Here is an 11,974-nt window from a genome sequence, read left to right on the forward strand (position 1 = left end):
ATTTCTGCGAACCTGCTCCATCTATGATAAATTTTGTCATGCACGTTTGAAAATCGAACACACGCCTGACAAAGGGAAGACTTCCCAAAATATAGCATCACGGACACACCACCTGACCGCCTGACGCAAGTAAGAACATCCTACTTGTAAAATATCGTATCTAAGAAAACATATTTAAATGTATATATGTATGGTTATATATATATATATATATATATATATATATATATATATATATATATATATATATATATATATATATATAATGTGTGTGGAGATATTCTTTATTCACGTATATTTCTTTTATATTTAAGAAGCTGAATGTACTTACAGAACAAATAATGAATGAATGACAAAAGTCTATATTCCAAATTTCATGATGTTAACCATCTTACAATTTATTCCTTTAATTCAGTTGACACTTACAATTCTTAACAGTATCTGTTTCGTATCACAAAATCAATCACTAAATTATTGTATCAATCAGTGAATCTATTTTGTCCTTAACTCATCAGAAATATACAGGGTGTCCACAAAGTCTGACTACATTATGTAGCCAGACTTTGTGGGCACCGTGTAGATTATGTAGCCAGACTTGTTCCTTGCTAATAGAGTCAGGTGGTTTTGTGGCCAGGTTCGAATCTCCCAACCAGCTGTAATCATAACTCCCTGCATTGATAGATTCCTGAAAGGATGAAACATTAATGTCCATAGCTATTAAAAAAATTATCATAGTAATAATTATATATATATATATATATATATATATATATATATATATATATATATAGGGTGCCCATAAAGTCTGGCTACATAATCTACACGGTGCCACAAACGCATACACACACACGAATTGGTTCAATAAAAGTGAAACACTGCATAGCTGGTTCCACAATTATATCTTAGGTTCCGTCACACCTTTTGCATTCTATTGCCTTCTACAAATTACATTTCTTCTTTTATACACATTAAACAATGCTTCAAGCAAACTACGTTAACCTATTTTAAAAAGATTTGATAATAAAAGATATATTTTTTTCCTGACCTGTGTAGTGAGGTAAGTTGCTTGATGGATGACAAAAGCTCGATTTTCTGTCGACGCTCAAACTTCGCATTCGCAGTTTATCTTTCCTTCTGCCTTCAACTGAAACGGAAAATTTTAAAAAGAAAATTCAGGATCAATTGTCATCTTTTATATAAAGAAAATTCAACTTTTCTCTTTGTGTGTGTGTGTGGGGTCTCTCTCTCTCTCTCTCTCTCTCTCTCTCTCTCTCTCTCTCTCTCTCCTTCTAGCTTCTTGTGTGTTTCCGGCCAAAAATCGCACCTGTAAAAGATAATAGGACGAAATTTCGCAAATCGTTAAACTGAATTTCACATGGAAACAATGGTATCTACGTATTCCTCGTATTTTTAAAATGATTATATCCAAAAATTACGAAAATCGATAGGGTAGAAAATTATTAGAGAAAATAAAAATAGAATTTGATGAAAATGATAGTAAGACACAGGTGAGTTTAAAAGGGAGATAATTTTCCGTTTCCATTCAAACAAGATGGCGGCAGTTGTTCACCTGCTAACACGATTAAAGTTGTTTTGTTTAATAATTCAGTAATATTCAAGTAATTTCGACTGCATAATTTGGAAGCTACTGTTGTAATTTATTACAATTGACAAAAAAAAAATCATTTGAAACCATTGTTTTTATCTAAAAACTCCATTTATCAACTACAAAATATCGTCCCAATTCTGTAGAAGTGGCAGATACTCTTATGAACTTTACATCATCGGATTCGTTGTGGACCTGAGATAGTCATGTTCAAAAAATAATTTAATATTCATATTTCTTCTTATTATAGCGGTGTAAAGTTTGCATACCTCATCGCCAGTGTTGTAAACTTGCAGACCATTAATAATCAAGATAAACACGGTGGCATAATTTAATAAAAAATGTATTAACAAAAGAATGTTACAAAAATACACATCATGATTCTGGGGCCATAACTGCCAAGGATCACTTCCACAATGTTGAGATATAACTATATTTATTGTCTCTGAGTAAGTTCATTATTCCTAAAATATCAGCCTTTTTTTTTTAAAGCCTATACTCTGTAAAGAGTCAGTATCTTAATCCATTAGGGTTTCCCTGCATAAGTGTGAATCACATCCTCGTCGCCAGTGTTGTAACTTTGCAGGCAGGTAATAATCAAGACAAACACAAGAATATTGCAGAAGTACACGTCATTAATCTATAACTGACACGAATCTCTACCCAATAACATGTTAGATGTAATTATGTTTATAGCCTTTGAATAAGTCCATTATTCCAAGAAATGGGTATATCAGCTTACCCCATAATGTTTTTTTTCATACTATATTCAAGCATATTATTTGGCTTCATCAGACTACTGTTCTCGTCTTGGGTGTGATTTTCACAGCGTTTCGGTCAATACAACCTCCGATCTTCTTCGGGTGTATCTTGTCGAACTCGGGAATACATCTGAAGAACGTCAGAGGTTATATCGACCGAAACGCTGTGAAAATCACACTCAAGATGAGAACACTAGTCCGATGAATCCAAATAATAAGAATGACCAATCCTCATCTAAAAAAATTCGGAAACGTTATATTCTTAAGCAGGTGCAAAATTTTGTGCATCAGAAAGAAATAATCGGGCGGAAAGGTATGTTAAATAAGTAACATAACGTGGGAAAGAGAGAGAGAGAGAGAGAGAGAGAGAGAGAGAGAGAGAGAGAGAGAAAGAGAAAGAGAAACACAGACAGACAACGTAGCCCTGTTAGTCAACAGTAATACATTAATATTCATGTTTGTTTCTTTCCTATTATATTTAAGCAGTTGTAAAGTTTGTGCATGAGAAAGAAGCAATTGGATGGAAAATGACATTATTGAGAGAAAGAGGGAAAGAGAGTGTAAGAAAAAGAGTGAGAGAGAGAGTATAAGAAAGAGAGAGAAGGAGTATAAGAAAGAGAGAGAAGGAAAGACTGTGTGTCAGAAAGAGAGAGGGAGAGAGAGTGTGTGTGTTAGAAAGAGGGAGAGTGTAGGAAAGAGAAAGAGAGAAAGTGTGTGTGTGTGTTAGAGAGAGGGAGAGAGAGTATGTGTGTGCAAGAAAAAGAGAAGGAGAGAGTGTGTGTATAAGAGAGAGTAAGAAAGAGAGAGAGAGAGAGAGAGAGAGAGAGAGAGAGAGAGAGAGAGAGAGAGAGAGAGTGTGTGTGTGTGTGTGTGTGTGTTAGAAAGTGGGAGAGAGTAAGAAAAAGAAAGAGAGGGAGAGAGAGTGTGTGTGTGAGAAAGAATGAGAGAGAGAGAGTATGTGTGTACAAGAAAAAAGAGGGAGAGAGTGGCTGTGTGTGTATTAGAGAAAGAGAGAGAGAGAGAGAGAGAGAGAGAGAGAGAGAAAGAGAGTCGGCTTAAAAGAGCTATATTTTGTAATACACACATTTTTTCAAATATTCTATTTTCTGTTCTAGAACCCCAGGCAACGCCAGTAACCCTGCTAGTCTTATTATAAGGGAGATGTTGGTGTCTGCCTGTCACTGAGGCAAAATAATATTTTTTTTCTCAAAGATATGACGTCATAGATTCAAAGATTTTCTTTCTCAAACGTTTAGAATTCTTGTTCCTTTCTAATATTAAATACAGCTGTTAATGTTTATGAACACTCGGGGATATATTTAATTGAAAGCAGGCTATCATTAATGCATATTTAGTAACATGCAATGTTCATTATATATATATATATATATATATATATATATATATATATATATATATATATATATATATATACTAGTAGGGAGACCCAACGTTGCCCGGGATCGAATGATGATCAACAAATGGTTCACACTCCCATATTTTTATTGTCATCGAAATCAGTGAAATCGATCATTTTTCAATCAAATCGATTAATTGCCTACTCTAGTTATGGGCCATCCTCTGTGCACCGAGGGGAAGCTTCTCAAGCTTCTCCGCCATACATTGTAGTCTACATTGCACTGTAGAGAACTTATTGTTAATTTTATAAAATTGTTTTTATATATAACGGCTTGAATTGAAGTTTAAATAATCAATTTAATTAAAGTCAAGTATCATGGTTCAATAGTGCTCTGAATGGAAACATTAATTTCGAACGCACCCCTGTCATATCAAAGAACCTGCTGTTGATTTTACATGCTTGTGCAGTGATGATGGCTTGAATTTAAGTTTAAAATGAAAAAATCATGCATCATGGTTAAATCGTGTTTTAAACCAAACACATTCCATAAAACTCGGCCTAGCAGTTTCGGACTCCATACGGAATAAACTCATGAATGTACTTTATCTACTTGGGAGTGCCCTTAGTATCAGAATGTCTTCGATAAGTATGGATGACCGATAATCGAACCCCCCCCCCGATAAATAAAGAACAGGCGATTTTGACTAAAGTTAAAACCTTTCACAGCCTAACATCATAAGTGCACGAGAGACGTTTTATCACCACACAAGCAGAACGGCCCCGCATATAAAATCAACAGTAGATTCTTTGATATAACAGGGGAGCCTTCGAAATGAATGTCTCTGCTTAGAGTATAACTTAAGCATTGATGCTTGACTTTTGTATTTTAAACTTTGATTGAAGCCATTATATAAAAATAATTGTATAAAATCCACAATAGGTTCTCTACAGTGCAATGTAAACTACAGTGTATTTTAGACAAAGTCACTATGGAGAGGCATTTGAAGCTTCATCCCAGTGCACCATGGTGGGTTCCCCCAACTAGAGAGGCAATCAATCGATTTGATTGAACAATAATCGATTTTGCTCATTTTGATGGCAATATATATATATATATATATATATATATATATATATATATATATATATATATATATATATATATACTCGCTCGGGATTTTATGAGGATCAATGAATGTTTCGCACTCTCTCATATATATATATATATATATATATATATATATATATATATATATATATATATATATACACACATACATACTAGCTGTACCCGGCCACGCGTTGCCGTGGCTCAGTTTGTTAAAATGGAACACATTCCTCATAAAAAATTGCATTTTGTATTGTTTATTTTACTATTTTTGCAATTTTTTTATCAATAAAAGTTGTTCCCCCTCCCCAAGAAAAGGTGAATTTTTTACCATAAATTGTTAGGTGAAAGTTTTTTGTTTTTTTCAGGAAAACTTTTTTTTAAAAGAAAGTTGGTAGTAAACATTTCTTTTTGAAAACAGAATTTTTATTATAAAAAGAAAAGATGAATGTTTTATATGAACACTGTAAATAGTTAGGTGAAAGTAGAGAAAAGTTAGATTTTTTTTTCAAGAGAATGTACAATTTTTTTGTCAATAGATGTTAAGAAAATAAACGGAAAAAATACTCCCATCATTAATTTTTTTTTGCAAAAAAAAAAAAAAGTTGGCTTAGCGTTTCAACATTTGAACAATGCTCGGCTGAATCCGGTGATTGCCGGTCGAACCCTAAACTAATTGGAATCCTATGCGGGGAGGGGCGTCAAATTCTGCATGAGTACCATTCTTTTTAATTTTGTCTTTTGTTCAATTTTTTGTGTGGGCTTTTAGCGCTAGCAAACTAACAAATTTAACGAAAATGCAAAAAATTCAACAATTAAATAATTTAATAAGTGCCCAGCTCCTAATACAAATCCTAGTAAATCAATCCCCCTTATTGGAAACACTGAAAGGAAGGACGAAACCAAATTATTGCCAGTATGTTTGGGAGCGGTTCTATAGGTGTATCAGAAAGTGGCCATTAAAAATGATGATCAGAACCTTAATAATTCAACTTACTATTTTTGAAGCTTATAACTACTTGAAAATATAATTCAAACCCTAATTATTTTTCAATTAAAGGACTAAAGACCAAATTTAAAAAAATAACAGGTTTAATAGCAAATTATGCAATATTTGTTTCTTTAAAGCGGTTTTCTTTTAAAAAAAAATATAAAGAAAATCAACATATTTTGACTTGCTTATAAATATATGCATATATATAAATGCCAAAAAATCACTTACCTAAAAAATATTATTAAATGGGTAGCTCCATTCTTCATTGTTAAGAATTTATCCATATTTATATTTTAAATTTCATGTATTTTTTAAATAAACGAGTTATTTTAAAGCGAGGGTCCTAGAAAATCGCATTTTTGTAACATGTTTTGCGCAAAGCGTTAAATAGCTGCTTCTGCTGCTGCTAAAATGAAATTTATGAAGTATGGTTTTGTCTAAGGGCATAAATGTCTCTTTTTTATTGCGTGTGTTAACCAAAATTAGTATTTTTAAAAAAGAAACGCACATTCACTTATAAGTTTTTCCCCTAGAACCAAAAATCCGCTTCAGCGATTTTAAAAAAATTCTTTTAATGAAATACACGAGTTTTTGATTGATATATTTTAATACTTCTTCATCGATTAATTTTTTTTTAATATCTAAAAAAAGAAAACATTCAATAAGATAGAAAAATTCGCCGTCAGCGTCTGGTATTTACTTGACGATGTAGGCATAACATGAGCTTTCATTTAAAAAAAATTCAACGTGTTTTAAAAAAAAAAAAAGGTTTTACACTTTGGACTTTACAGATAAATTTGCAAAAAACTATTCTTTTTTTCGTTTTAAATAGGAATATTTTCTTTATTGATCTCTTATCTTCAATTTGTGATACATAAAACTTTGACACATAAATTAATTATTAAAATTTTAATAAACATTTCAAAATGTGGATGTGAATTTGAAAAAAAAACGTTTGTCTAAAATATTATATTTGGTTTATTGGAAAGAGCATAAACTTTCACATTGACCCTGAAAATATCGTAAAAATTGAACCAATAGAAAAATTTTGATAGATTTTTAAAGTTTAAAAATTGAAAAATATTTAACTCATAAAATTCCATTGATTTTATTACGTAAAAAAATGGCTGCATGAAGGCACGCCGGCATTTTGTAAACATTTTGTAAAGACTGTTTTTTTTAAAATGAAAAATAATATTTCTATTATTTTTTAAACAACGTTAATAGTTTATTTTGAAAGTATATTCCATATAGAAAATAAACAACTCACTTTAAAATGAGAAATTACGAGTTTTTTTTAATATTTTATTCGCAATTTTCTGTTAGGGGCGTCAAAAATTCCTCCAAATTTCTGATACATCAAGAGGTTCTATTCTTTTTTTTTTTCTTTCTTTTTTTCAACATTTTAAGCAGATTTGTCACTCAGTTAGCAGATTTGGTGCTTCTACACTTTATTGCCGAAATTGGAGACGCCATTTTTTTCACACACTTGCTATCCAAATCTAGGGGAGACATCATTATATGGCCGAACGATTGCTTCCGGAAAGGGAAAGAATAAATTTACCAAAATTTACATTTATTACTTCCGGAAACGATAAATTAAACTAAAATTAACATTTATTACTTCCAGAAACTTGAGTAAACCGATATTACTGGAGAAAATGAATCTTGACAATTCAAAAAAATATTTAAAATTATTTATTTGTTCGAACCCCACCCCCCAAAAAAAAGACACACAAACGAAAAAATAAACAAACAAAAAAAAACTAATAAATGTTTTGTTTTTGGTTTGTTTTTCAAATGGCGCTCGCCCAGGTTAAACTATTATGAATATGTCATTTCAATTTTCTGTTTTTAATAAAAAAAAATTGTTTCATGAAAAAACTTTCCTGTTCTCATCAATTAAATCGAAACATTTCCAATTAAACAATTACGGATATATGTTCTCACTTTCTTTATTTACTTTTAAAGCAACATTGGACTTTTATAAAATAGGTTCTTTTTTTTTTTTCGAACAAAGTAATTTTAAACATTTTTTTGAATTGTCAAGATTCATTTTCTCCAGTAATATCGGTTTACCAAGTTTCTGGAAGTAATAAATGATAATTTTAGTTTAATTTAACGTTTCCGGAAGTAATAAATGTTAATTTAATGTTCAATTTTTATGTGGGCTTTTAGCGATTGCAAACTAACAAATTTAACCAAAATGCAAAAAATTCAACAATTAAATAATTTTGCTCAGCTTCTAATACAGATCCTAGTAAATCAATCCCTCTTATTAGAACACTCAAGGGAAGGACGGAACCAAATTATTGCCAGTATGTTAGGGAGAGGTTCTATTTTTTATTTTATTTTTTTTTACAATATTTTAAGCAGATTTGCCACTCAGTTACCAGATTTTTATGGGTTGCTCGTTAACTTATGATAAAACTTGCAAAGTACGCACTGGATTGTTGTAAAAATGGAATGGAAATTTAAATTTCGCTCCGTTTTAATCTTTTTTGTTTTTAATTGTGCTTCTTACAAACAAATATAATCAAGAGAATAACATTCAACAAATGTACTTTATATATATATAAAACACAAAATATTAAAAAAATATATATATTAACAAAAGAGAAATAATTCCATTTTTAAACGTAAAAAGTCAATTTGGTATATAAAAATTCCGTTTAGTGATGTCACGTGATGGCATGCGGTGTGAAATAATTGTCCCCAAATAAAAAAAAAATGGCCCATCCGTATAAAGAAAACCACCTATTTATTATAGAAAAATTAAGTATAATGTTATAATTAAAAAGAGATATATAGAAACACGCATGGGTACAGTAAACATATTATACCAAAATGTGGAAGCCATCCATCCAGTGGTTATTTAGACTATTAATTACGAACGAACCCAGAGTTACATTTATATATATATATATATATATATATATATATATATATATATATATATATATATATATATATATATATGAACAAATGATTAATAAAACATGTTAAAAGACATCTTGAAAAAGAGTTAAAAACATATTTAATTTTAAAAAAGGAAGCACAAGATAAGTGGATAGTCCTTAATCCATGGAGTTTCGAAGAAATACTCTCCTTCTCATCAGAGGGCAGGAATTAGCAAAATGCAGGATCGGATTTTGCATATAAAAGTATTTAATGAAACTACAAGTAAGTCACAGATCTTACTTGGTTAAAAAAAATGTTTTATATATATATATATATATATATATATATATAAAACACTGATAATCGATAATAGAATTTTATACCTCCTTATAACATTTTATGTGGATACATGAAATAATAATGATATATATATCTGAGAGACAGTGAGAGAGATATTAAAAATCAATAATAACATTTTATATCTCTTTGTAAAATTTTATGTGCATACATGGAATAATAAAAATATAAAAAATGATGATGATATCTGGTACTTGTTTAACTTTGGTGATCTAGCGAGAACTGGTGTGTCCATGTGATTGTACCATATCATATCATAATACACACACACACACACACATATACACACACAAAGTTAAAGGTATTCAAGAGTGATAACTAATTGTAATTTAATGAGGTTATTAAGAGTGCTCAATAAAAGAAGAGCAAGATATATTTTTACTAATATGAACAAATTTACATGGTCGCGACACTGGACATGCTAATGTTTCGGACAAATGGTCGGTTAAACCCAGAAGTACTCGTCAGGCGACTTTGTCAATGGTTCCTTTCCACCAGAAACCAGTCTTCAAAACTTTTGAGGACCAAGGACTTCTGCTTTTAACGGGTCATTTGTCCGAAGCATCAGCATGTCCAATGTCACGACCATGTAAATTTCCGGGTACATGTTTTCCGGGGACGAGTTTTCCTAAATTCAAATTTCTTTATATATACGGTGGCGGCAAAAAGAAAATCTGCAATTGTCATTTCTTCAAAAACCGCAAGTATAAGCTAAATCAACTGTAACTGTTCAAACAACCTATGCCCCATTTGATTCGCTTTGTATTACTCTATAATTTTATCTGTTTATATTTGACTCTTAATTTATCCTAGGGTTCACTTCAATTTAAAAAATAACTTCAAAGCAAAAAGGCAAACAGAAACTCCGCAGCAACAAATGAGCTTAAAACCCGCTTAAAATATCCACCTTTAAGGCAACAAAGCATCTCTAATCGTAATTGTTGTTGTTCCAGGTTATACAAGGTAAAATTTAGTCTATATGCCTCGACTTTCTCTTAGTGATCTTCAGGAGCTCATTAATTCACATTGTTAACAATCATGATGGTGTTGTCATGTCGTTAGCAATCAATAATGTTGTCTCCCCACCCACAGACAAATTGCATTATCCTCGAGTGGCCTCTGGGCTTTGATAAAAAGTGAATCATTATTTAAGGAGAGTAGAAAGTGAATTCTAGGTTTACATATGGCAATATTGTAACTCTCAAATCCCTTATTTTATTCTTTAGTTCTCACATTCCAGGTCACCAAAGTTAAAGAATGATGAGAGGCAGAGGGTGACAATTCGGGACTTTCAGGTGCTGTATATGCTCTCGGCTTTGTTTCTATTTGTCTTTTTTCATGGACTTCTCCTTGCCACTGAACTCAAGCAGTGCCGATTCAGGAGAGGTGTGGTTGGGGATTACGCAACCCTTGCTGCACAATTACACGCGCTACTGCCTCTACAGGAGGTATCCTTTGTCTTTTGAGACTGAACGGAGGCATAATATCATCTGATACTTATTGTTGACTAGTTTCTGACCCCAAAAGGAATATTTTTTAGCTCCTTATATCAAGTGGCTTCATGCCTTATCTGAAGCGATTTTCATAAAAAATTAATATCTCACCCCTTTTTTTTTAACTGGTGGAAATTCAGAGTACAAACCCGACCACGCTAGAACATCTTAGTGCAAAAAAAAAGAAAATTTTTCATATTCGTAATAAACACTACATGTGTAGGGCATCAGTAATGTCGTTAAAATAAAAAATTAGATTGCAAATCGTTTAAGAAAAGGAAATAATTTTAGAATATCAAATTCGTTTCCCTAATATTGTTTTTATTTTGTCCTATAAAATAAATAATTAAGCAAATAAAATAAAGTAGATGGTTTTAATTCGTTCTTGACTAGTAATGTACTCCCTGATAATCTTTTTTATTGAAAATAAATATATATTTGTAGTGGTAATATATACCATATGTGCGAATTCTGTAAACAAAAATGAAAAGAAATTAAAAAAATGAAAGCAGAAAGTAAAAATCTTATCTGTCGTTTGCAAAAAAATGAGAAAAAATAAAAAAAGGTAATGAAAAACGATGTAAAAAGAAAGTGAAAATCTTATCCATTGTCAGCAAATAATGAAAAAAAAAGAAAAAGGAAAAGGAGATGAAAAACTGAAAAAAATGATAAAAAAACGAAAAGAAAATGAAAAAAATATGCAAAAATGAAGCAAATGAATAGAAAATGAAAAGATGAAAAAATTGAAAAAAAATGAAAAGAAAATGAAAAATAATGAAAAATGTAAAAAAAAAAAATGAAAAGAATGAAAAGAAAATGAAAACAAGATAAAAAAAATAATAAATTAAAAGAAAATGAAAAGAAAATTAAAATCCAAAAACTAAAAATGAAACAAATGGAAAGAAAATAAAAAAATGAAAATAAAATAAAAATGAAAAAAAATAAAGATGAAAAAAAATGAAAAGAAAATGAAAAAAGTAAAAAAAATGAAAATAGAAGGTAAAAATTTTATCTGCTGTCAACAAAAAAAAGAAAAAAGAAAAGCAATTCTGTCAAAATACTTAAAAGAACACAACAAAAGAAGAAAAAAAAACGCAAAATTGATGTGAAAAAAAAATTATTAGCCAGTTCTTGATCCATATAGCGTAGAATAGAATGACTATTTCATTTTTTTTTCCTCAATAATGGTTATGAGAAAAATAAAAGAAAATATAAATCTGCCAACTGTGACGCCAATAAACTGTCTGCTTGTTTAAACCAGGGAATAAAATAGGAGTTGTCTACTTTAAGTTGAAAAAGTGCAAAAAATAAAAATTAAAATTAAACTAAAGTGGTTGCATTGTATCCTGGGCAACGCCGGGTAGATACAGCTAGCATACGGTTGACTCTTTCTT

General features: G+C 30.6%; 1 protein-coding gene across 2 annotated transcripts in view; it reads right to left on the bottom strand.

Moving 5' to 3' along the window:
* LOC145279984 (ankyrin repeat and fibronectin type-III domain-containing protein 1-like) overlaps positions 1-11,974 on the bottom strand; it is a 529,276-nt gene that overhangs the window by 211,965 nt on the left and 305,337 nt on the right. For both annotated transcript variants that reach the window (XM_080131579.1, XM_080131580.1), the window contains one exon: positions 1,046-1,144. In XM_080131579.1, coding sequence (XP_079987705.1) covers positions 1,046-1,144 — 99 coding nt within the window. The remainder of the gene's footprint in view (positions 1-1,045; positions 1,145-11,974) is intronic.

This window comes from Euprymna scolopes, chromosome 7 (genome assembly GCF_053919585.1).
Source record: "Euprymna scolopes isolate OS-2025 chromosome 7, ASM5391958v1, whole genome shotgun sequence".
Lineage (NCBI taxonomy): Eukaryota > Metazoa > Mollusca > Cephalopoda > Sepiida > Sepiolidae > Euprymna > Euprymna scolopes.